The following is a 26,919-nucleotide window of genomic DNA, read 5'->3' as shown; positions in this document are numbered from 1 at the left end:
CCTCCCCAAACTCAGGCCGACCAGCATAGTGCTGCCTTCGGCTGTGTGATGGGTCTCGTCCCTATGTCTGGGATTTCCGAGAAAAATCTTCCAGCAGTTACTGGAAGAAACTGCCCTACTGCAAAGAAAAGGAAAGTGAGGGAATCCTTCCTGTCTCGCAAAACACAAAATCCTTTTTATTTGTCCAAAAAAATACCTGTGTTGACATCACAAAGTTATACCTACTGTCTTTGTCCTAATGTGTTTTTCCCTCATGAAAAACGGAATCGGTTATTAATCTTCTATCGACCTTTGTCTTCTTTTGGGCTTTTATGCCGGACTTACACCCAGTGCATTGCACTTGCTCCCCGACCCACTCAAAAGTAACTGGAAGGAGACAGATTTTAGACAGAAGAAGAAAGTTGTATAGCAAGACTTTGTCTCATGTCCTTCATACTTGGGGCGTTCCGCAGGGTTCTGCATGGGGACCCGTATTATTTTGTGTTTTTACATGTTGCCTCTTGGACGGATTATTCAAGACCAAGTCAGAAAACTAATAAATAAATCAACTAAAAATATTTATTGACATATCACGAGTTGGAAATCTAGATTTTAATTGTGCAGTGTGTCAATGTATTTTTATCAGGGAAAATGTATGAAAGCATTATCTTTTTGCTGCACAGGTGAAATGGAAGCATTACACAGTCTTCCCTATTTCCAAACTAAAACCAGGTTTTAGAATGTTTTTTGCTCAAATTGCAGTGCTATTAGGGATGCATGAGCACTCTTTGCCATGAAAAGTAGAATAAGAACACGTTTGAGGCTTTGGTTCTTGTTTGCTTTGTTGGGCAACTGAACTAACGGCCAAATTCCTGTCAGACGAATAATAATCAGGAAACTTGCCCCGGTGGGATACCTAACACCCTCTCTTTCTTTCCCCGTCTCCCTCCGCTTGGGCAGGTCTGGAGTCCCTGCGTGACAGCGCCCACTCCACGCCAGTGCGCTCCGCCTCGCACGGAGACTCCTTTGTGCCCCGGTCCCGCAGCCTGGCGGCCGACGCCTGCGAGGGGGGCAGCGCCGTCATCGCGGACGAGGCCTACAGCCCGTCGGACAGCGTGCTGCCCACCCCCGTGGCCGAGCACAGCCTGGAACTGGCCATCTCGCGGCAGATCAATGGAGCCCCCTGCAGCATCGAAGAGGAAAAGGAGTCGGAGGCCGGCACCCCCACAGCTGGGGAGGTGGCCGAATTCGGGGCCGACGGCAAAGCCCTGAGCCCCGAGCACGCCGGCGAGGCGGGGGCCTCACCGCTGGGCGAAGTGGAACAGGTGAATAAGTTTGTTTTAAGTGTCCTCCGTTTACTCCTTGTGACCATTGGACTCCTCTTTGTCTTGCTCCTCCTCCTCATCGTTCTTACCGAGTCTGACCTTGACGTTGCATTTTTACGTGATATTCGTCAGACCCCCGAGTTTGAGCAGTTCCATTACGAATACTTTTGTCCCCTCAGGCGATGGTTTGCCTGCAAGTTCCGCTGGCTGGTGGGCCTGCTCATTGACACGTGAAACAAACAGGGGAAAGGGCTGTTCACACGGCTGCCCCCCTCCTCTCCCCCCTTGGGGATTTGAGAAGATGCTAACACAACTACCGTTGCTGTTTCCGCCACAGAATGATGGAGTGCAGCACCATGCGAACATGAACCCAGCTTCTCTCATGAAACCACAACAGACACTACGCCATGGAGGAGTCTAGGATGGTTTCTGAAGATTTTGCTTTTTTTCCTCTTTTCGTTCATTTTTTCGATTTTTTTTTTCAAAGAAAATCGGATAGACTGAGTTTTTTTTTCTCTCTCTTTCTCTCTCTCTCCAGAATTTCAGGTCATTTCAGGAATTTTTATTTTTACAAAAAAGACAAACTGAAACAAAATGGTGCGCGCATTTCCTTTTTGAGGAAAAAAACAACCAACAACAACATTTGTTACAAATGGAGAAATAAATATGCCTTCTTTATTTTCTATTTATCTATTTATTTTGATGTCGGTTGTAATTTAGGTTAAAAAAACATCTCAAGCATATAAATCAGATGTGTTTACTACCGGTATTCCATTATGTTGTAACAATGGTATTGAATACAGGAAATCACAGCAAAGGGACGTTTCAAGTAGGGCACATTTTCAGTTTCAGTGGAATTGGCAGAACATCCATACTAGTCATTACACTTTTGCCGTTTCCTTTGGGGAGACAAAGGAAGAAAAAATAGGGGTCTGATGTCACATAACGAACTGGAGCGACACGAGACAGGCGCATTTCAGTAGGGGCCATCGCCGAAATTTTAAAATCACTGTTCGCGACATTTGAAATCTGACGTCTGTTTGAAATTTTCCATTTTTCGGAACCGATGCAGATGTCACTGGAAGACTGGCAGAGGGAGGGGGCAGATTTTGTAAAAGCAGTTCTTGAATTTGCTGACTGATTTTAAAGAGCTTAAAGTATACTTTCATAGAAATACAATTATGTGTAAGCAGTAGCAAGCTGTGTAGTAGAGTTCAGATTTTTTTTAACTAAAAAAAGACAATAATAACTAGATACAATGGTGTACTGTTATGTGACCTAGCAGTGTCAGTAACTGGTAGAAAAGTGTTCATGGTCAACCCCTTGAAGAAACTCATTAGCTCCTTTTAGATCCAGTTTAGCTAGTTGTGTGATATAGTAAAGCTATGGTTTTACCTAAAAAAAAGTTTCAAGCCTTTTGTTTTTGTTTGAAAGTGTGCGTTTGTTAGTGCAGTTGTTTTTTTTTCATTTGTTTTTGATGATAACCTCACCCAGGTTTATTCCAAGTATAATGCTAAGAAGTGGAGAAAAAAAAATCAATGTGTTTTTTTCAGTGGTAACGATCTGGGGTTTTACATCAGTGTTGCCTATGCTTTTAAGTTTTTATTTGTGAATATAATAATAATATTAATAATAATAATACTGTACTTTTGTACAAAGTAATTTGTTTCCTAAAATATATATTTACTGACTGTTTTTCCTTGTATATTTTAACAGAACCGAAATGTTATTTTGTTATTCAAAATTAAATTATACCTTTTTTAGCTCAGTGGATCAGGTGTGACAGTCTAGGACAGGGACTCCCCAAGTCTGGCCCTGAAGGATTTTATTCCAGCACAACCCTTATTGACCAAACTGGAGAAGTTGAACAGACTTTCCCAGTTCGTCGAGTACCTTTAAAAGTTGCTGGAATGTTGACCTCCAGGACCGGAATTGCAAAGTCCTGTTCTAGTGTTTTGGGAGTAATGGGAATGAAAGCAGAAGCAAGAACAAGGTTTTCTCCAGGTTCAAAGGCAAATCGCCAAAAATTCTACTATTTCACCCTCAGCCAAGCTTGCCTGAGGTTTTAACTCAGTTACAATGTTCTTCCTTTAGGCTGTGCAGAAGGCTAGTGTTTGAACTTCGTGAGCTTATGAATTGCTTAATTTGCCAGGGCAGGTTTCTACGTGTGGTTAAGTACTAAATGTGTGTTAAAAATATTACAGTGCTGTTGATTAGCATACTATTTCTAAGCTGCATTAATGATACAGTATGTTTTTGCGCCCCCAAAATCAAAGGCCAGAGCATGAAATGAAATTTAAAAAGCTCAAACAAAAGCTCAGTACAATATTTTTCCTCTCATGGTTAGAAAACCTCATCAAGAACAAGCAACCAAAAGCACCTATGGGTAAAATAAAATCAAACTTCACAAGCATGGGTACCTACTGTACCGTAGCTGAACTGTAAAAGTCAGTTTAGGAGCGAAAGGGGAACCTGTCTGGCTGCAGACAAGGGCAGACGTGGCTGTGCTGGTGCTCGGTGTTTCTATGGCCTGTTGGAATTCATGTTTCACAGCTGTATTGTACAGTTGTACGGCCGTATTGTTTTTTTTATAGAGTGAGGGAGCAATAACTGTGGATTTTCGACTGTTGAATGCTGGATACACCCTGTTTTGTTTCTGCTTTTGTCATTCCCCCCTTCAAAATGTGCGTGGATGTGTAAATAATGAAACAAAGCTGGGTAATGTGAATTTCTAAAAATTCATATTCCTATTTTAAGATTTCTTTTAAAAAAAAAAATACAGGAAAGCAGAGCAGAGTAAAACAAAAATGCAGACAGTGTAAGAGCTCATGGAAGAAACCCGAGGCTGGGTCTCGTCTTGCAGACAATGGTGTGGACTTGCACTGTGCACTTGCTGCTCGTAATTCCTTGTGTTGTTAATTCCTGCACAGCCCTGGTCAGCTCCAAGGTGAATCTCTGCAGTGATGAAGCTGTTCTTGGATCCCTGGGTTGCTGTGTTAGCTCCACAGTTTAAATCGTAGCAAGAAAGACTAGAAATGGCGAAGCTTGGACATCACAGCCGAAATAAAAGGGATCCTATGCCTTTTTTTCCCCCAGTTCAGCTGATATTCCTCTAGCAACCTACAGTTTCAGTAAGGAGTCACATTCACAACCTGCCCTTCAATCAAACTGCTGGCTGTACAACACAACAAAAAAATGAGCAGGTGTTTTAGGGATTCATATGGAAGTGAACAATGTGCTGAGTCAAACTCATTTGGAAGAGGGAATAAGTACGGTTCCAGCCAAAAACTCACCCATGCAGCGAGTGGAATATTGATCTGCTGCTGTATATGGGCTTTTCTATTTTTATGAAGTTAGTTCCAATTCTTACTGCCTTGGCGGCAGTGGCATTCATTTTAATTGGCTGCCACTGTCTGCACACTCCACGCTGCTGGCTGATTGGACACCAACACTTCCCAGTGAGCACAAACTGTGCAGAAGGCCATTTGGATGAATTGAATTGTCCATCGAATGACACTGCCATGTCTTGTGGATGGTGTTCGCAATTTCCTGGGTCATTCTCAAATACAGTAGCTGATCCCCTGTGCCGTCTTACACGCTGCAGTACAACAGGCTGTGAGCAACCTTTTTCTCTTAAAGTGATGGAGCAGAGACCTATTGGAATTATGATCAGCAAGTGAACTGGATTGCATCTGAATTTGTTTTTAAATGATTTCCTATGGGCAGTCATAGAAAAACTTCCAAAAACAGAGCTCTTTAATTGGAACCAAAAATTATCAGCACATAGAATAATTGATAGCCAGCTGTTATTCTAAGCTATTTTAAAATACTGCTAGGCTGTGGGGTTTCCAGTGGGTGCGTTTCAGTGGTATTTCATTTTGAGTTTAAAGACTGGGCAATTTTGAAAACGCTTTGCTTCATGTCAAAACTTTCATCCCCATTTTAAGAAAGTAAAAAAATGAAGGTGCATCACAAGCAACAACACACACATGTGGTGGCAAGAAGAAATTAAATCCTGCACTGTTTGCACTTGTTACTCCCTGCGAATTGCTTATTGTAAAAATGCACTGTTGAACTATCAATGCATCAGTTCCGAATGAACAATAGGATGTTACCTTTTATGAGCATTGTAAAAACAGTATTAAAAAAACAACTGGAAAGAGAACCAGGTACATTAACTCCTTGTTCAAGCTCGATTGTTATTTAAGTAATAGTGTGTCTTCAAAAAGAAAAGAAGTTAAAATACTGAAGAGTGTTGGTCTACATTTTTACAGCATAATGTAGCTTCAGTGTAACGATTCTCTTATGTGCTGTGCCAAATGTGAAAGAGCTCAAATAAGGCAGCACTATTCAATAAGCAATAAAATTGTGATATAAAAAATAACCTGTGGTAGCCACAGGCTGTAAAAAATATTGGGCGCAGTTTTGAGCGCAGAATAACAAAGCATTCTGACCTTTATTTTCATTTATCATGCAGAGGTAATTTTTTTATGAAAGCAATGTTACAGAACGGAACTGAATTCAGCACAGCTGGTTCACTCCTTAATTTATTGTTATTTTTAAGAAGAGGTATGTATCTGGTTTTAAATTCTACGTGGCGGTTGGTATTTTGCCAGACAATGTATGCAACAAGTTTACTATTGTTTGTGCTATTTTAGAAATTACAGGTATCAGTGTTGTGGTCTTTACCTACAGTGGTGTGAAGGGGATTTTCATTCTGTGCAATGAGGGAAAATTCCCCAGTGAACTGTTTCACACTTAATTACAAGGTCAGGTGAGAACTGAAATAGAAAAGCTGCAGTGGTTCTTTAGCTAGCTTTCCTATATATGTAAAAAATGATATAAAATGCCATTATTTTATTATTTTGATTCTTTTGAAAGCTAGCAGAGCACACTGCTTCCCTTTCACTGGTGGATTGTGGTATTTGCACAGGAAGGATCAACTCAAAAATAACTCTGTATATCTTGTGTCCTGTAGTGCATCTCATTCCACTTTGACATTTACAGATTAATCAATTGGATTTTGCAACATTTGACCAAAGTTTGCTTGTGGTAGATGACAAAGCAGGTTCTGTTTATTACCGAGCTCTAGCATGATTGTCAAACAGCATTCTCAACACAACCTGGACAATCATTCTGTGAAACAAAAAAGACTGCACGTTTCAACTGCTCAAAATTAGCTGCTACTTCAGGATATAGTTACCATTAATTTCTTCTATTTAACGCATGGAATGCAAAGCAAAGTATTAAATATTTCTGATCTCTCCCCATCTCACCAAATGAATTTAATTTCAAAACTGGTTTGGCAAAAAAAAGGTTTATCTGCAGGAGACCTAATTACTGCAAAGATGTGTTCATAGATCATTAGTACAAAATGCTTGTTGATACTGTATTTTTAAAACTTCCCCATTTGAAAAAAACAAAATGATACAAGCTTTTTACACTTACAAAACTGATCTCTTCTCCAGACTACCTTTTAGGACGTGTTCATCTTTTTTGAAATGATAAAAATTGTGTATTACTTTCATTTAGAGATTTAATGTTGAATGACAAAGCATTCAAAACAATAAGATGATAGTAAGAATTCAGAGTTCAGGTAGCTAAAATTTATAAATTAGTCAGTATTTATGTTTTGGTCCCATTGGCCTGTAAGAGATGTCACAGAGCTTCAAATTAAATGCATTTTCTGTCATCTATCAGAAAAGATATGGCCCCATTTTTTTGTCATCTTCATATAAGCTCTGTGACTGGTCAGAATCTGATGGATTTTGAGCTCTTTTCCCTCTTGGCTTAAAGATAAATATTCCCTAAGGATCTGGAGTTCTTTCCTAGCTGTTTTCAGGTTATACATATGTGAATTTAAGATTGATATGCTCATGCCCAAGGAATGCTCTCAGACATAACAACAAAAGAATAAATCAGGCCTGTTTGTCAAACCCATTTGCTCTCTTCTGCTCTTTGCTGGCCATAATTCCATGCAGTGTTGTATAAATATTTTAGGAAGAATAGAGTGACTGAAGTTAATTCCATATTCCTGATAGGAAGTAGCCTGTTTACTTGTATATCATACAGAGAATGGGTAGGGTGTGTAAAACATTACGGCTACACATACTGTAGTCTAGATTAATTGTGGAACTTGTCTAATACAGGGGTTCACTAAATCTCTCATAATTTTGGTAGCAGCATATCATTTTTAAAAGACAGCTGATAGCCATAATAGGCATAACTTATCATTTTTTCAGCCAGTCTGTGAGGTTCATATCCAAGTAAATTACATCCACAATCTTTCCAAAGAATACACATCGGATGTGGCTAACGACATACTGTATGGACTAATCCCCCAGAGTCCAAGTTAGTTTCTACAACATTTCTGACATGCTCAGTTTTAATCTAAGTGCAGTGGTGTGACGGCGTCAAAGATTCACACGGAACAAGACACTTGAGCTGCGCGGACTGTGAGCGGTACAGCTCATGTTTGCTCAAAGCTGCACTGCCTATAAGAACTCATACAGACCCACATTTGTCCTGCAGCGATAGCTCTCCCCATTCCTTCAGATCTGTTTCCTTCCAATTTGTTTGCCAGTGAAGTTCCCAGTAGTGCCAAGGAACACAGTCAGATTAAATTAAAATGTCTTACCCAGCCTGCATCAGTCCCACCAACATCCTCTCCACATAGATGCAAACACGTTTGTATTTGTTCATCTTGAGTCCTGGGACTGCATCTTTTAACATGAGATTTGAGGTTGTAGTTAATATTAAAAAATGTGCCAAATCCAGATTTCTGTTCAGCCTTACTCATTCCACTACCATCTTTGTACTGTGAAGGTAACTTTACATAGGAAACAGTATGAAATATTGTTTCTTTCTGATAGCCCCTTGTAACTGGTGCCATGAAAATATTAAAACTTGAAATAAACTGAAATAATATTTGAAGGTGTCTGCTGTTTTTTTTTAAACAATTCCATTTTAAAAGTACAATTGTTTTCTACAGTATTTAATAAAAACTTTGGTGTTCTGAAAACTGAACTACGCAAGATAGCTTACCACACCACAATATGTTGGTATCAATTACAGTAGATAGGTATAAATCTGCAATGAGATTAAAGATCTCTCTCCTGCTTAAAGCACCTATTGATAATTTATTTTGGAATGCTATCAGAGCTTTGCAGTATCACTCTATTTAATTATAAGTATGCTTGTATACACATTTTGAAGCACAATGTAAATAAAAATAATCCTACCAGCAGTAAAAAAGTACAGTACTTTCCTGCCACCTAGTGGAGTTAAGGTTCCAGTGCAAGCTTACAGCTCTATTGCACACATAAAAGACACCCTGTGAACACAAACACTCCTAAGCAATTATTTTTAGTAATGATTAAGAACGCACTTGATCATTTCTAAAAATCGTACTATTCTTATTTCTATATTTAACGTGACTTTTGTTTTATACAAAGTCAACTACATACTGTAGCATTACACCAATTCCTACAGATGGGCATTGTACTGGAACAACCTGAGTGCAGCACCTTGCTCAATGGTGCAACAGCTTTGCCCTTCTTGGGATTTGAACCTTCAACCATCCAATCAGGAGTCCAGAGCCCTAACTACTCCTCCATATTCATGAAAAGTCCATTTAACATCTGCTGAAATAAATGTACTGTACCTGTGGTATACACAATAATAAGCAGTAGCACCAGTATGCATGTACTATCTGTGAATCTCCATGTCTTATATTAAACATTGTGCAACTGTAATACTGCTAAAGACTGGACCTCAGTCTCCCACATGAAAACTTTCGTTACCTGGCCAGATTCCCTATTAACTCATTTGCCTAACAGACAGAGGTCTGCCCAAACTTGCACATGCTTTAATGTACCACAATTCATATACAGATTACAACTCCAAATACAACAGCCAGCAATAAAACAGCCTGCAGAGCAGATTAGTTTGTATGACAAATAATATGCTTAGAAATGCCCAGGCACTCACTATAGGGGCGGAGCAGTGGCACTGTGGCTAAGGATCTGCACCTATGGCTGGAAGGTTGCCGGTTCTGATCCCTACTCTGTTGGGCTCCTGAGCAAGGCCCTTAACCCCAACTGCTCCAGGGGTGCTGTACAATGGCTGACCCTGCGCTCTGACCCCAAGCTTCTCTCTCCCTGTCTGTGTGTCTCAAGGAGAGCAAGCTGGGGTATGCATAAAGACTAATCCAAGAAATTGTATAGGGCTAATAAAGTGATCTTATAAGGAAGCCTAACTGTGTGAACCCCTATCCTTACATGTGATCAAAGCAGACAGTTAGACCTGAATGGCAGAGCAGATGGTGCATTAACATTCAGATTTCTTCCCTTCCTGCACAGCCAGTCTCAGTTCTGTTCTGTGCAGGACCTGCTCTAGACTCAAGTTCTTTTTCATTGTGTTGTGACCTGCAGTACTTCAGACCAAATAAAGTATTCTCTCCTGACTGTTACAAGTTTACAAGAAGCATCCAAGGACAGCAACTGAATATAGTCTATAAGTGTATTTAATAAATTCTATAAACATACATACATATAAACACATCAAAAAAACATCTGTATCAACAATAAAAAGGTTCCTCTCTTGGCGAAGTAAGCCCTCAGTCCAGGAAGACGTGCACGCGCCCGCTGGCGTTGCCCCCTGCCAGGGCGTTCCGGTGGGGGTGGAAGACTGCGACGGAGCAGATGGTGGTGAGGCACTGGGGCTCCTGGAAGGTGTGGACGCGGCGGCCGCTCTCCTGGAGGACCTCGATCCTGCGCGGGTACTGCATGCTGCCCACCGCGAAGCAGTCCTCCTGCTTGGGGTCCCACACGGCGCGCAGCTTGGTCAGCCAGCGGCCCGTGTGCATGTTGTGTCTGCGCCGGGAGCACGGGACAAACACGCCATCAGGTGCCAGACAACCAGCTGCCTATTCTTTTCCCTGCGAGACTCCAGAGCACCCAGCTTGCTAAATCTCCCCTAGTTCATCAAAACAGCTCTTATCTTCAGGGGCCGCATAATCTGCAGCTTTTCAATCCAAATGTACTGACTAGACAGAACTACATAGGGTAACTGGATTAATCTGACATGTTTTTAAAGGTTTTCAACCCTGGATAATCCCAACAGTCTCTACAACCTGCTGGATTGTGGCCCCCTAGCAGTAAGGTTGTATCCCAGCGATACAGTTCAGCTACAGTACAATATACAGATCGATGTGTCAAAGACCTGGACTGAAATACACTAAAGGTATCCAATTCCGTGTGCAGGTGGCTCTCTGCCTTACTTTACCCATCCTTCTCCCAAGTGCAGCTAAATCTTTTGTTTTGTTTTACAGACGTGCTGTCCATCATCCTTTCATACTCTGGAGATTGGCCTCTTTTACTTAAGACAAATCATTAATTCTAAACTAGTACCTGAAAAACAAAACTCTGCACTGTTGTAGAATGAACGCTGTGGCTGGTGCTGTACATGAAGAACACATATACTGCAAGTCCCCTACCTTACGAACTGCAAGAGAGGGGCGTCACCGCTGAGCGAAGCAGTATCAAACACCCTGGAAATTCAGAAAGGCATGTGTGATATTCCCCTTCGTTGCAACAAAAAAAAAAATCAATGACTGTAACACAGCGAAAAGGTTACAAAATACTTAAAGTAATTTTTAAGAAGAACTCCCGACTGATGAGAAATCACTGTCATTTCTTCTGTGAAAGCCTGTCCTTCAGTCTCCACTCGAGGAGATGGCTGTTCCCCACTGTTCTCGAGAAGGACCTGGCTCTGCTCCTGTCAAGTATCGAACGGTTTGCACCAGCCCATAGGATCTTCCAAGACGACACCAGAATGCATCCATCCTGTTTCGCTGCAGCTCTCCATAGACAATTTAGGAGTCAATAAACTACTGCATATACTAGAACAACAAACCCTTCCAATCTGCCATTGTTTAGCACACTTCTGTCCTGAAGGGGAGTTCTCACCATAGTATAAGAATCTTTTAGGCTATAGCTGTTCTCATTTACATATCTTTAGTGAAGTGGTGTGTGAAAGCTGTACAGATGTAGCTCTGCACAGTGGTTTGAAGGAAGTCAGGAAGACTCACCGGATGGTATTGTCAAGGCAGGAGGTCAGCACTCGGTGTCCAGTGTTGGGGGAGAAGTACGCCGAATTTACACTCAGGTTGTGACCCGAAAGAGAAGACACTGCACAACTGGTCTTACTCTTCTTCAAGTATCGGACATCGTAAATGCTTACATTGCTAAAGAAAAAAAAAATTAAATGTATTTTATGTCTGTCAGCTGCTTGACAGTCTGGTCAGATGAAAAAAAAAGGCTAGATTTTCTGAAATGTAGTGTCTCACAGCAAGTTAAACAATGTGTTTGTTTATGCAACAACCTAGAGCTGAAGGCCAGCTGGAAATGTAATAGTTATTAAGTGCACATGCTTCTTACAAAAAGTGTAAGGTGTGGGGCTAAAACAGTCACTGAAACTCTTACTATCCTACTACTCACAATACTTCATCACAGCATCACACAAAATAGACTTGAAACAGGAGAGAACTGGTATTAGATTTTGTACCAGCAAATAATGTCAAACCCTTCTACAATCCTTCATGTATGAGTTCCCTCTGTCATACCAGGACCTCTCAGTCATAATACAGTTGTATCACCCCAAAAGGATCATAATGTCTTTGTATGTGTATTACGGTAGATACAGTACATACCCCTTCCCTGCAGTCACAAAATACTGCTTCTTCACAGGATGGACATGGACTGTCTGGAGAGACCTGGTGTCCAGCGCAAACAATGACTCATGGGAAGTCCTAAGCAAACAAGTGCACACACGGTGAAGCAACGCCAATAGAAAAATCTGGGTTTCACACAACTCACACAGCTACTTTTTAACCAACAGGCAACCTCTTCACGAAAGGCACTACCTTAAAGATCTTGAAATGATTAAATCATACGCGAGACAGGAAAGGAAAAGATTTAAAGAGGTAAAGGAGTGGACGCGAGAATGTTGTTTACCCTGGAGTCCTCCTGTCTACGACAGCGACATTCCCCTCCCACTGACCGACAACCAAGCTGGAGCAGTCTTCACTGAGAAAATCAAAGCTTGATAAGCTTTTGTCGGGGACATACACCTGGCAAAGTTCAAAAAGACAGGGTGACCCTTCAGTTGCTGCTTTTTAATTTGTACTTAGTCGTGTCCTTACATCCTAGGTTACTGCAAGCCGTGCACATTGTTATCCTCGTACATGAGGACAGTCTGCCAATGAGGGAAAGAAGGTGCCCAGAAAACCCAGAAACGCCCAGAAACGCATGGGACACTTTGGGCAGCTGGCAAGTAAGCGTGGATCTCTCTGGCAAGGTGGCAAAGACAAGGAGCAGTTTGAATGCTCAGTGTGTGTGGGAAACCCCAATGCATACAGTATCTTTGGCAAGCAGTTATGCAGACATAAAAGGCTTCGGTGTCGCTTGGGCTTTGTTTAGATTACGAGTGCCAAGCAGAACAAGCCCTGCGGAAGAATGCCTTATTCTCCATCAAAATCAAGTCCCGCACCTCATCAAAGACGGCCCTGCTGATGTCTGCCGCGCGCAGGCTGCAGTCGTAGCTGGCGGAGAGCAGGTGGGCGGGGTGAGTGGTGGAAAAGGCCATGCAGCAGACTGGGCTGGAGTGGGGCTCGAAGAGGAGAACCCCATCATCGCCCAGGTCGCTGCCCTGAAAGACATGAGACAACAGCTCAGTCCCGCAGGGATCTCCACACTAGTGCCATATGAAACTAGTGTTAACAAAGTTAACAAAATGTACAGTGCAGTATATCCCAATATGACTCTACTTGTTTCAGGTAGTAACTCACACAAACTACTCAAAATCATTCATATACTGTATTTCTTTCTGAAACAGAAAGCCCATGTCACATTATGGCTCAATATGACCTTTGTGACATGGACATTTGTTCACAACAAAATAATAGTACGCAAGGTGCAGTATGCCATGAAAAAACATGGACACTAGTTATTATTTATTCTTTCTTCCAGAAATCAAATACATTTAGAAAAACTGTCCATATTGCTTTGTGTTCTCTTCTTAAACTAAATCACAGATGATCAAGGTTTCCTTCTGTTTTAGTCTTGTGGCATTTCAAAGCTGCCCTGTTTAAACCAAAACACCCAGACTGAATATCCCTCGTCTTCCCAACATTTCTAGCTACGCAGGCATCAACTGATGGTGCCCTCTACTGTGGGATTGGGCAATACTTCTCTTCCATAAATGCTAGGTGAACAGACATACTGTTTTGTTTAGACATTTTGGAAACAAGACAACGTAGGTAAAAAAATAAAATAGCGCAACAGCATCACAAAGCCGGCTCAGCACAAGCCACTTCCACATGAACGTTTAGGCCATTTCTCACATTACTACAGTATTTGTTACTGCTACATGTACCTATATATATATATTCACACAACTGTAAACTTATAAGTCTGTCAAAAAGCAAATCCCCCCTTTTCCTGCACCAAACTGATTCACAGAATCGTGGCAATTAAGATACTGCACATCCACTCTCCTGTTGCTTATTTCAAACTCCGCATGCAGATTTTGGGGGATGACCTCGAGCCCCTGCTTGCCCTGTACAGGCAGTTTCAAGCCGGGCGTCTGACAATCACCCCCTCAGAATGTCATCATCACATGGCATTTTTCCCCCCCAAAGGACAGCTTTCTCTAAAAGTGGGACAGAACTTCGCCACCCGATAACATGGATAGAGTGTACACAATGGAACAGCCGACATCACTGAGAACAAAACAGTAATTCATTATACTTAGAGTCATGCCAAATTCTAGATATGCGAAAACTCAGGAAAAAATACCACTAAAGAGTATGGAAGGTTTGCTAAACTGAGGAAACGCTCCAGGTAAGTACTGACCAGGGCCCAGAGTCCTACATGGCCAGATTTATCGCCGCTGGCAATCAGCAGCCTGCTGGTGCTGGGGTGAACGGCCATGGAGAACACACGATGCTTCACAGCCTTCACCACGCGTTCCTCGTTCAAGGTCATGCTCTCCAGGACCGACTTGTACCTACAAAACAAGCGACAGAGAAAAGGCACTTCCGAAAAAACCCCACTGCGGAGGCGTGGAAGGCTGTGGGCTCCAATCCCAGGTGAGGCCATACATTGTGCTACTTCCAGAACCTATGGTCCACTCACAACGTCCCAGAAACAAATGCCACAATGTACAGGTTTTTTTCTGAACATTTGGATTAAAGCTGAACTTGAAGTGCATGTAAGAATCTAGGTTCTCTCTCATTCCATTTGCTAAAAGATGAGACATTAAATTTTAAACTTATACATGACCAAAACACCATTCTTTCTCTCATGTGAAAGACAAAGTCTTCCAGACCTAAGGTTAGTTCTAACTAAAACCTGTCTGAATAAGAGCTGCGCATACAGTAACTCAACTACCCATCTACTCTGATAAAACAGCAAACATCTGCACAGACAGGGTCACCAGACCTATGCACAAATTAGACAGCTGTAGTAGGGCTTTTTCCCATCTGGGACCAGACAGCTGAAGCTATGTTCTATTTAAGCATTAATTATGAGAGAGTTTAAGAATGTAAGTAAAAAATACTTACTGCTTTAAATCTAATTTCTGCTTTGTCTCAAGGGCAATGGGCTGTTCAAGGAAAAAAAAAAAAGTGCGTTGGAAACAAATTAAAACTGTTACTAAAAACAAAAAATGCTTTACAACGTACAGTACATGTCTTTCGACAGCAAAATGACACTGATGAAATACCAAAACGTTTAAGACTGAGACATTAACCTCAGACTGGACTGAAACTGATTAATGGATGTACCAAACCCACGGACTGAGGCGTCTCTAATCTTCTACAATGTCCGTGTGGCAGGGACGGAGCCGAAGACACAGGGAGTTTAAACATCAACACTGTTGCACATGCAGACCAGAAAAGTACAATCCTGCCGGTTCTCGGTTCTTGTCAAGTAATGCCATCTTTACACAAAGCACTGAAAGGCTCTTTTCTTGGTAAAGACTAGCTGAGACACCTGAGGACAAGTACATATTTGGCTTAAAATTGTAATAAAAAAGGCACATCCCAGGACTCGTTCCCCACCTCGTTCCAGAGCCGCACAAGACCAGAAGGAAGCCCACCGCCTTCGAACAGGTTTGCTGGCTCCATCGCTATCGGACCTTCTTTCGGGGGCGGACGCTAAAGTAAGAAGATACAGACGCAAAACATAAACACGCAGATTTTGCTTAAGAAACGGAAAAGGTGTCTTTTGGGAGCATACGCCAGAACAGAAAATGTCATTCTGCGTGTGCATAATTAATCTAGACATTACCAATGCTAACATTTCTCTCAAGTAAGATCCAGATCTAGTAAAACAGATAAGCTGGCATGTAAAAGCAGTATTACCGTGTCCTCTACAATTTCAGTAATACACTGAAAATGACCCCAGCTAACACGTCTAACAGCATTCAAACTGTAACAACAGGATAGGTGAGATCATGGCCCAAGCCCTTGCAGGGATAGCAAAACTATTCCCAGAAACACATTTTCATAACCTCCTCAAATCTGTCTCCGCAACTTTAACCCACCTAAACAGCACTACATATTCAGATTTTGGAGTTGTCTTGTACAAAAGACTGTGCTAGTAAAAAAAAAACAACAGAAAGGGTCCAAACTAGCATGCCATGAGGGTCTTGTGACCATGGCTGCCAATGTTCTGAAGGCGCTTCCTGACTCACCCAAGTTTCCACGGCGACGCTGGCCTTGGCCTGCTCGGGGAGGGGCGCGCCCACCGGGTCGAGCCGCTGCAGACGCATGGACTTGCGGACGGGCTGAACCTCCTCTGGGCTGCTCTTCTGTCTCTTGCTGCAAGGACGATGACCGGACCACAACACAAGACAGCTCCACTTACTTCAGCGCGACAATATTTTTTCCAATAGCACATTTACAGAAAAAAATAGTCATAAACTTTTGTTTTTATATAGCGTCTTAAAAGCGGCTTCTCAAAGCTCTTTACAGAACAACAAAAAATACACGGTGATAGGAGATGGTAGATGGGGGTTTGGAATACAGTAGGAAAGCAAAGGGCAGACAAAGGAACAGTTAAAGAAAAGCCCTTGTATAAAAGGAAGTTTTGAGTCTAGATTTGAAAAGAGCTCAGGGAAGGTGACTCTCTGAAATCCTCTGGATTCCAAAAAAAAAGTCAGAAAATATTGAAGAAATGCTTTAACACATCCTTACGTTTTGAGACCTCTTTGAGCAGGTTTGGCTTTCAAAGCCTGAGCAGTCTGCAAAACAACAACAAAGAATTTCAGCCAAATTACACCACAAAATTGATTTGATCAAAATAGTCTGAAATTGAAAACAAAACATCTTCTTGTTCAAAATTTCCACACAAAGTCTATAACTGAGACTACGAAACCCACCTGGGCTGTTGCTCATGAAACTACCTGAATGTTGCTCGTCAAAACAGATCCAACCCTCATAAGAACAGGCTAGCACCCACAAAATTAACAGGATGTAAAACCCCCGTTTGAACTAATTTCCACTTTCAGTAACTGAACATGCACTCGATTGCTTTTCCATGCTTTAGGCAGTTTTATCATTCTAAACAGTGAGTCCATAAGTATTCAGCAGACCAATCTCAAGGGTACCTCAGTAAAATTTAGAGATGACAGGAAAGCCTGGTTCTGTTTGATGTTCTGCAATCGCTTCAGTTCATATGAGGACAATTTTCCAGGCGTCACCTGCAAAAGGAATTACAAACGCAATACAGTCAGCGCAACTTTCACTGCTTGGTGAAGCTTTAACTTACAAACACTCCAGCTAATGCAGACACTCTCCCACGAAAGACGTTTTTCTCAGATCTGGCAGGAAAAACCATAGAATTCAAGAGCAGCATTTCGGATTACTTTCAGAAAGTGTCCTAAGTCTCTGAAGAGCTTGTTCTGCACCAGTGTGTATGTAGCATGCATTTGTTTGAATGAAAATTTTCAGATCCATCATGCGAAATTTAATCCAAGTGCTCAAGACTGCATCAAGGTCTCTGACTCTGGTTCTGGAGAGCTGGAATCCACTTATTCTCAGTATTAAGAACACCACACTGATACTGATTGATTAACCAAGTGACCTGTTCAATGAACAAAACTCTGGTTTTGAATTACCTAGCTAAACAATTGCCATTCGTAATTGGTCACAGTGTAATTATTCCAGGGCTTTAGAAATTGGTGATTTAGTGGTGACCTATAAGACCTTCTGGATCCAGGCTCTGCAGAACCAGGGTTCGAGAGCTCCGTTCTAGACTGTGCAGAAACCTCACCGGGCCTTCCCACTCGCTGTCACTGCTGCACTCGCTGTCAGACCTGGACCTGCTCCGTGACACGGCAGGCTCATCCGACGACGAATGTCTCTCCTGACAGACGACAAAGTGAACAATAAACATTTCGGCTATCATCTCTTCAAATGCTGTGATCAAGCACGAAATTATTTTTTGGTCTATTTATGATTATGTACTATTGCAAAAGGACATTTCCTACAGAATATTTTCTCCGTTTTTCTTTAATATCTAACACCAAAACATAATCAGCTTTAAAAAGAAAGGCTTGGGCCGTGCACCAAAGCATGAATTTGCAGAAGCTGAGCACGCCAACAAGCACGGGAGAGACAGAATCAGAGGGTTCCTGAGATATGATAACGAATAACAAAAACATCTGTTAGAAGACCGGCCTTTTTGTAGAAGGAACAGTTTTGGGACGCATAGAAGGTGTATGTAATCAGCTGCGTCTGCTTTCGATTTGTTTTGTGTGATGCTGGACTCACACTGGACGTCACTGTACAATCTCCCTTTAATCCCTGCAGATCGAGAAAAGCGGGCTCTGTTGAACACCCTCACTCAACTCTTCTGAGTCCTGATTTTTGATTCTAACCAAACCTACCATGACTGACCTGACTAGGCCCCAGATTTTTTCGAGGTTTCTATAACTGAGGACCGTGGGTGCCGATTCCCTGGGATCTTATACCTTTAAAGGATTTCATGCTAAAACTGTACAGTACACTAGTGTAGCGGAGCTAGTTCGGATACGGTGACGTCAGCGCCCTCCCTGCGCGTAGCAGGGACCTCAGCTGCCTGGGCTGAGGGAGGTCTCCTTTAGCTCATGCGGCTGGTTCCCTGTTGCGTTACGCCGGAGACCCGGGTTCTCTCCCCAGGTGCTGCGGGACAAAACGGGTGGCGGAGGGCACGAGCCCGCGCGGAACCGCATCAGTCACACTAGCACGGCCTCATGTAGAATATCCTGTAGGATTTTGGTCACCATGTAATAGAAAAGACGTTGCAGCTCTGGAATCAGTCCAGAGAAGAGCAGCCAGATACATCTGAGAGTTTAAGCGAACGTCCTACACTGACAGACTGAAGGAACTGGACCTTTTTTAATTTCTTTACCAGAGATGATCCGGGGGGGGGGGGGGCGCTGTCTGTACTGAAAATCCTCAAAGGTATTTGTCAAAGAGAACCAAGCCGGCTTCCTCAGAACGAACAGTTGAAACATGAACCAGGGGGAATAAGGGTAAAACACAGTACATGGAAGAGCACCTAAAAGAACTGAGAACACCCTCAGAGTTGTCGAGAGTCTGGAACGAGCCAATCCAGCCTTGTTGGTTAAACCCTGGCTTCTCCTCGGATCACTTAACTACTAACTCCCAGAAGGGCTGGATCAAGAAACAGCCGAATTAGATCAGCTACAGACTGGCCATCAAGGGCGAACGGGTCTACCTTTCTCTTGACGCCCTGCCCCGGGGTCGGGCGCGCTTTACCGGGCGACTTGTGCATCGGGCGCTTGCTGGGCAGGACCTCTCTCGGCACCGCGGCCCCGGTCTTTCCCGCAGCCGCGCCCATCGGGCTCTGAAGCAGAGTCTGCTCCTGTAAGACGTTTGCAGGCCAAAAACCGTTACTCCACTTGGTTAACAGGCTGGGGGGGGGGGGGGTGGATAATGGGAGGTCTGTTGCAGTTTTGCGCTTGTGGGGAGGTCTAAAAACAGCGTACCGATTTCAGATCTGATCCGCCAGCCTGAAGTTTTCGGCTGCTGCTACACTCAGGAGCACATTCCTAAATAAAATCCACCGTAAGGGATTTCAATCCCAGTTTCCCCACTAATAAAAAAAATGGGGCAGGTGGCAGGAATCCTCAAAAATAAGCACTTTTTAAACGCTAAAGCGGAATTAATCCAGGTTGGTTCTTTCCTAAACAGTCACGGTGCGGAGGCTTTTATTTTACATCATCTCACAAGGTAAACAATATTTAAATGAAAAATAAAAATGGCATAACGCTGCTCAATTTGATATACCGTACAGTAAGCTATCTCCCGAAACGGCTTTTTTCGAGGTGCAGCAGATTGTGCAGACGTCAGGATAAGTCTATAAAAAAAAAAGCGATGCTGAAATAAGTAACGGTGAGGTCACTATCGGAGAGCTCAGATCCCGCACGCCTCTGCGCTGCTGCATGACGTCACGCAGCCGTTCCAGAAGACCATCGGAACTCCGCGCAACACACACGAGCAGACGGCTTCTTTTTTATATTTAAAACATGAAATGTACCACTAAATAAAACTAGTTAAAATATGCAATGAGTTTGGCAGGGCTCACTGATGTCTACCACGATTGCCGAGATGCAAAAATAACTTTTTTTTTTCCCCCCCATTTAATCATGGCACCAAGACTTCTTACAGCGAGTTTACAACTCTCCCACAATACAGATCCAACAGTTCTGTACTCCGAAAGAAGACGGTCCTGACAAGACAGTAACTACATTTCCTCCTAAGCAGCGTCTTTCCTTGCGTCGGAGTTTCAAGTACAGACCAGCAGCCTTCTTGACTCAGACGTGTCTCAAGCAGACAGATTTGCATAGAACAAGACATGCAGCCAAATCCTTGCAGTGTTGTATTAGTCTACATCTAATCTACTACAGCTGCTGCGTGGTCTACATTGTGTAAAGTCTCAAGCAGCACTCTGCAACGTAATCGTCGAGAAGATAAACCTGACGCAGAAAAACACTTGTTCCGTGACTCGTCCCACACTCACAAGAAACAACAACCAAGGTTCAGTATGGGCGATAAATTCTCACGAACAAAACTAAAAACCCAGTGTAAGCGTTTGTAATGAGATAACTCACCTTCATTCGTTGTAATTTAACATAAGGAATACAACAGGAGTTAAATTTACTTTGTTCAGCTACAGACCTCACTGCCGTTGGCATTCTCAGATATTCCTGTCAAGGAGTAATGTGCTTTTAGGTAATGTATAAGCAACCTTTCCCTCCTCTCTGCGCCTGCAGCTCCGTTGTGTAAGTTTCTACTCTTCCCGCGGAGTTATGAAACAGTTCCCTCGCGCGCTGGCTCGGAAGCAACAGCTACGTCAGCGCATGACGTCACCGTCGGCGCAGCCCTATCGCGAACAGCTTTGTGCTGCAGGGGAACTGCCGTTCGACGAGGAAGTAGGCGTGCAGGCGTGTGTAATTGAATCCCCAAATACAACACCAGACCTCAGCTCTCGTGTGAAATGTTAGAAATATAGGAAAGCTGCAACGTGCTTTCCAAGGCTACGTGTTTGGAAACCTGCAGTATGTTTTCAATCCGTTGAGATTGGCTGTTTAAATTGTATTTATATGATGCTAGTATAACAGTGTTTGTCAGCTGGCTGAAAATTTTCCTACAGATGATTTTTTATTGAAGAATATATATTGAAGAATTATTGATTTTCCAAGAGCTTTTTTTTCCCATAGTTATGATTATTTTAGACTCCTATTTTTTGCTTTGAGGAATATTTTCTGACTGGAGGGCTTCAGAGACAGATTGCAGAATTGCTCATTTGAAACCCCAGCTAGGGTCGGGATTAGCATTCACACGCTACTTAGACAATTTTTACCTTTTGCTCTGGATTCTGGGGCCCAAGTCAGTGATAATTTGCTCTTATCTCCAACTTTTTGGAACTTTTGAAAGTGTTTACCCATTAGAACTGGCTTTCTTACAACCTTTGATCTGACTCAGTTTTGGAATACAATCCCTGAACCGTGCACTGCACCATCCAAGCGGCCAAAAGTCTTGAAAAAAAGAAAAAAAAAGGTTGGAGATAGGAGCAAATTATCAGCCTTCCTACAGTAGCACTGGCTTAGGTCGCAAAATCCAGCCCTGATGGTAAAAATGTTCTATGTAGTGTGTAATGCCTTATTCATAGCTGGGTTTCAACCGAGCAGTTCCAGAACCTGAGTCGTTCGTCTACCTTGGTAGCACCATTCATGAATTTGGGAGTTCCAGCATGGAAGTACTACGACGACTGGCGATTGCGCGCAGCTGCATGAAGCAGCTCGAAAGACATGACTGGAGATCCCGCATCAGGGTCGACAGTACGGTGTGTTTATATAAGACCTGCATGGTCCCAGTACTGCTCTATGGATGCGAGACGTGGTCTCTGACCAGAGTTTTTATGCGCTCGGCTGGACGCATGCGACATGTGGTGCCTGCGGAAGATCCTGCAGATCCCCTATACCAGCAGACACGCAACACATGCAGAAGTTCGACGCACCGCCGGTTGTCAACCAGTCTCCCAGTTGATCGATGCGAGGCGACTCTGCTTCTTCGGCCACATGGCAGGAGCTGCCCCGTGTCAGGATCTTCATCATCGCGCGACAGCTGCGGCACTTCAGAAACCCCAGCCGGCTGGAAGAGACCAAGGGGCAGACCCAGCCGGACCTGGCTTCACACTGCTGAGGACAACCTGAAACCTCCGAATATGGGCCTGTACACGGCTTGGAGATCATGATGATGATGATGATGAATCAACATTTTTGCGAAAGTTCCTCAAACCAAAAGATATGATTCTAAAACAATCAAAACTAATGAAAAAAGTTATTGCAAATTAATGGACTTCAATAGAACAGGTTATCATTATACTGTATCTTTTGATCTTACTCAGTTTTCAAATACAATTCCTGAGTGCTGCAATACAAAACAAAGGCAGCCAAAAGTCTCAGAAAAAAAAAATTCAGATAGGAGCAAATAATCACTCGTACTCATGTTCCCTTGGGACCCAAAATCCAGCACGGAGCATAAAAACTGTCTAAGTAGTGTGGAAATACTGACCCTGGTCCCAGCTGGGGCCTCAACAGAGCATTCCTGCAAACTGTCTCTGAAGACCTCCAGGTAACAGATTTAAAAAACATTCCTCAAACCAAAAAGCATGAGTCTAAAACAATCAAAACCATTGAAACAATCTCTTGGAAGAGAATGATTTTCAGTATAACTGATTTTCTTACAACTTTTGATCTGACTCAATTTTCGAATACAATTCCTGAGCACTGCAATATAAAATAAAAGGTATTCAAAAGTCTCCAATAAAAAGGCAGAAAGGAGCAAAATATCACTCGTCCTAAAGCTGTCTTGGGCCCCAGAATCTGGCGCTGAGCATAAAAATTGTCTAAGTAGTGTGTGAATGCTAACCCCAACTCTACCTGGGACCTCAAATGAGCAGTTTGGCAATCTGTCTATGAAGCACTTCAACTGAGCATTTCCGCGATCTATATCTGAGCCTCTCTGGGCATCGGATTCTGACATGTTCCCCAAAACAAAAAGTAAGAGTGAGAAACATTCAAGACCATTGATCAAAGCTCTTGCGAGTGAATCAGATTCAATAATGCTTGGATACAACTTTTTATCTGACCGAGTCAGTTTTGGGATACAAATATCTCGCTATGCAGCTCTCAATTCAGACCACAGCGAGTTTCTGAAAAAAAAAAATTCAGATAAGGACAAAAAAACACTCGTTCTAAACCTTACTTGGGCCCCAAAATACAGTGCTAAGCAAATAAATGATCTAAGTAGAGTGTAAAAGGTAACCCTAAACCTAGCTGGGGTTTCAACTGAGCATTTTGTGATCTACATCTGCACCTCTCTGGTCATGGGATTTTGACATATTCCCCAAATCAAAAGACACGAGAGGGACACATTCAAGACCGTTGATCAAAGCTCTTGGAGTTGAAAGTGATTCAGTAATGCTTGGTGAGAACTTTTGATCCGACCGACTCAGTTTCTTGATATAACTACCGCGCGGTATACCGCACCATCCAGGCCCCCCGGAGTTTCTGAAAAAAACATTTCAGATAAGGACAAAAAACCACTCGTTCTAAACCTTACTTGGGCCCCAAAATACAGTGCTAAGCAAAAAAGTTGTCTAAGTAGAGTGTAAAAGCAAACCCTAAACCTAGCTGGAGTGTTAACTGAGTATTTTGCTATTTACATCAGAGCCTCGCTGGTCATGGGATCTTGACATGTTCCCCAAATCAAAAGACACGAGTGGGACGCATTCAAGACCGTTAATCAAAGCTCTTTCCATTGAAAGTGATTCAGTAAGGCTTGGTGACGACTTTTGATCCGTTTCTTGATACATCGACCCCGCAGTGCACAGCGCCATCCAGGCCCCCAAGAGTTTCTGAAAAAAACATTTCAGATAAGGACAAAAAAACAACCATCCTAAACCTTATTAGATTAGAGTTACATAGAGTAACGTGTGTTGTATGTTTTGTTGTGTGCCATGTAGTTTGTGTCTTGTCATTAATAAGTATTTCTTTAACCAAGTGTACCTGGATTATACCGTTTGGGTATATTGCTAGAAAGCACTTACAAGTTGGGGGTTATGATGAGTTATTTCACTTATTGACTTGTTGACTAAAGAGCTCAGTCAACACCTGATTTTCACCATTTTTGTAATCCCCCATTTGTAACAATACAATAAAACCATGTATGAATCCATCTGTCCATTTTCTTACTGCGAATTCAGGTTCATGAGGGGAGTCAGAGCAAATCCCGGTAAGCAGGTGCCCAGGTACACCCTTATAAGATGCAGGGCAGACAGACACGCACACTCGGGCCAATTTTTCCTAGAAGCCAGTTAACCTCCCAGTATATATTTCTGTACTGTGACAGAAAACCCTCACAAACACAAGGAGAACATACAAACTCCACAGAGGTAGTACCCCAGATTTGGCATTAAACCCAGGGCCCCAGGACTATTACTGTTGGCAGCAGTGCCAGTCACTAAGTCATTGTGCTACCCATTCCATTTATAAATGTCAATTAAACAATTGATTATGAATTAAAGCTCACAGACACATAAAACCCAATAAACTAACAGTAACCCCACATCCTGTAAGGCTGTTAATCACTTTTTTTTTCAAATGTGATCTACTTGAAAAGTTGCAGAAACACAAGCTGACATTGAAATTACTTCCTGAATGAATTAATATTATGATGCCTATCTGTATCACAGTAATGTTGTATGTATATTTCCCATGTCACACTGTGCTGTTATAATAAGCCATGTTAATTCTGTGGTGTAGCTGGGAAACACATCAACTCTTTGAATGGAACCTGTATTCCAGGTCCAAACACTGACAGAAGTAAAACATGGTTTGAAATGGGCATGGTATAAAATGTCTCTGCAGTGCCTTACTATAAGTACTAAAGTACTATAAGTACTCAGACCTTTGCACAGTTGTCATTTTGAATTTTGCAGTTATGATGATTTAAAAAAGCATATATATATACACGTTTAAGTAGTTCAGGTGGGGAGCTGCGTCAGCACGCGTAGTCTGCAAAGGAACAAGTAATAGGTTTATTCCATGCTGAAAAGAGAAGAGAGAAAACACAACGTTTCGGCCGTGGAGCCTAAATACATTCAGGGAGTCAAAGAAAGGTTCTGCACTAATTTATTGAAGAAAATGAACCATTTTAGTCTTGAACATGCACTGAACTTCTTCAGAATGGCGAGTGAAATACCTAAAAAACTTACTTAAAAACATCAGAGTTCTGGAGTGTGTATCAAAGGAGACCCTAATAAAGCCCTGCTGCAGCTGATGTAGTCTGTGTAGTCAAGCATCCTTTTTCTCACACAGCTGCAGGAAAGAGAGGGAAATGGAGGGGGTTCTTTTAAATATTCGACTGGAACACGGGAGCAGCCACTTAATCCAGCAGCCATATCACCCTGCAACTCACAACTGACAGCCCACTCAAGCTAAGCAGGTGTGAGTCTGGTCAGTACCTGGATGGGAGACCTCCAGGGAAAAACTAAGGTTGCTGCTGGAAGAGGTGTTAGTGGGGCCAGCAGGGGGCGCTCACCCTGCGGTCCATGTGGGTCCTAATGCCCCAGTATAGTAACAGGCACACTATACTGTAAACAGGTGCTGTCCTTCGGATGAGACGTAAAACCGACGTCCTTACTCTCTGTGGTTATTAAAAATCCCAGGGCGTTTCTTGAAAAGAGTAGGGGTGTAACCCTGGCGTCCTGGCCAAATTTCCCATTGGCCCTTACCAATCATGGCCTCCTAATAATCCCCATCTATGAACTGGCTACATTACTCTGCTCTCCTCCCCACTGACAGCTGATGTGGGGTGAGTGTTCTGGTGCACTATGGCTGCTGTTGCATCATCCAGGTGGGGCTGCACATTGGTGGTGGAGGGGAGTCCCCATTACCTGTAAAGTGCTTTGAGTGGAGTGTCCAGAAAAATGCTATATAAGTGTAAGCAATTATTAATAATAATATTTTCTGTAATGAATTGCAATATAAACATTGAAACTAAGTTAATGTTAAATGTGCTTCACTACTGTTTTATAAATATAAATCATGGATTACTAATGTTCCTTTCCCAGACCTTGTATCTTAAGCATTCATACAGTAACGTAACATTTACTGTACTGTATGCGCTTCATTAGTGATTTCAAACGTTGTATTTCCTTGTAGTAACCTTGTGTATAACATGGTCACGATTTACATCTTACCACTAGGTGGCATTATGCAGCTGTCTCTTGAGTCCTCACGTCGCTGTGTACATTCTAACGAGAAAAAATCAGAAGGGAAAGCAAAAAAAATATCTTGGGTTAAGTTCCCATACTATGAAAAAAGTATTAGATATTCATAGCTTTCGATTATGTAAAGTCTATTGACTACCTATTGAACTAACAGCTTCAGCTTTCTGATAAATTCTTCAGGATCATGACCAGTAGATAAATTCCTAAAACTGTTAAAGGACATTTGGTAACAAGCAAATAAGTTTATATGCAATCCCTTCCACTTGTTTTGAAAACATAAACTATAGTGATATAGGGTCATTAAGAACTTGTTTACTGTTGATTTAATACTGTAGACCACCTCTTCTGAACAGTCATGAACACCATTTGACTTCTAAAACACAGGTCCACCAGCTTCCCCCAACATTAGACTATTGCATCTGTATTCACGTGGTAGTACTCAAAGTGTGCACATGCATCGCATAGATTGTGTCCACAGGTATTGCCTGTGAAATGAAAAGTGATTCTGGAATAAACTGCTTTTTACTTTATGTATGAATTGTCATACATCTAATTGTAAAGTTGGGGTGTGAGAGTGAAAAAACAGACAAACTGTAGAAGTTTCAAACCCCAACCCCAGAACAAACATTGCATCTTAGTTATCCAGATACCTGCTCAGGGCACTGTTTGCTCTAATAGTTGAAGAAAACAATATTCATTTTCAGTTTTTAAAGCCCAATTATTTGCACCAACATGACAGTTAATCC

General features: G+C 42.3%; 2 protein-coding genes across 3 annotated transcripts in view; one reads left to right on the top strand and one right to left on the bottom strand.

Annotated features, from left to right (window-relative positions):
- LOC148831527 (FERM domain-containing protein 5-like) overlaps nucleotides 1-8,230 on the top strand; it is a 42,767-nt gene extending 34,537 nt beyond the window's left edge. The window contains exon 16 of the mRNA XM_088920033.1: nucleotides 940-8,230. Coding sequence (XP_088776159.1) covers nucleotides 940-1,538 — 599 coding nt within the window. The 3' untranslated portion in view covers nucleotides 1,539-8,230. The remainder of the gene's footprint in view (nucleotides 1-939) is intronic.
- A 1,580-nt stretch (nucleotides 8,231-9,810) lies between these two features.
- wdr76 (WD repeat domain 76) lies at nucleotides 9,811-20,651 on the bottom strand. 2 transcript variants are annotated; one of them, XM_088921186.1, is made up of 15 exons: nucleotides 20,487-20,651; nucleotides 19,091-19,237; nucleotides 17,642-17,734; nucleotides 16,977-17,069; nucleotides 16,564-16,610; nucleotides 16,062-16,188; nucleotides 15,427-15,522; nucleotides 14,929-14,969; nucleotides 14,219-14,372; nucleotides 12,855-13,013; nucleotides 12,320-12,435; nucleotides 12,016-12,114; nucleotides 11,395-11,550; nucleotides 10,801-10,854; nucleotides 9,811-10,177 (listed from the first exon to the last, which is right to left on the bottom strand). In XM_088921186.1, the coding sequence occupies exons 1-15, from the start codon at nucleotides 20,568-20,570 to the stop codon at nucleotides 9,922-9,924; spliced, it is 1,722 nt and encodes a 573-aa protein (XP_088777312.1). In that variant the 5' UTR covers nucleotides 20,571-20,651; the 3' UTR covers nucleotides 9,811-9,921. The 2 variants fall into 2 exon arrangements, with proteins under 2 accessions (XP_088777312.1, XP_088777313.1); XM_088921187.1 differs by lacking the exon at nucleotides 19,091-19,237.
- Nucleotides 20,652-26,919: the final 6,268 nt, after the last annotated feature.

The sequence above is a fragment of the Atractosteus spatula genome, chromosome 7 (assembly GCF_055471065.1).
Source record: "Atractosteus spatula isolate fAtrSpa1 chromosome 7, fAtrSpa1.hap1, whole genome shotgun sequence".
NCBI classification, from domain to species: Eukaryota; Metazoa; Chordata; class Actinopteri; order Semionotiformes; family Lepisosteidae; genus Atractosteus; species Atractosteus spatula.
The sequence above is the reverse complement of the archived record's forward strand: the minus strand, read 5'-3'. Positions and strand labels throughout refer to the sequence as shown.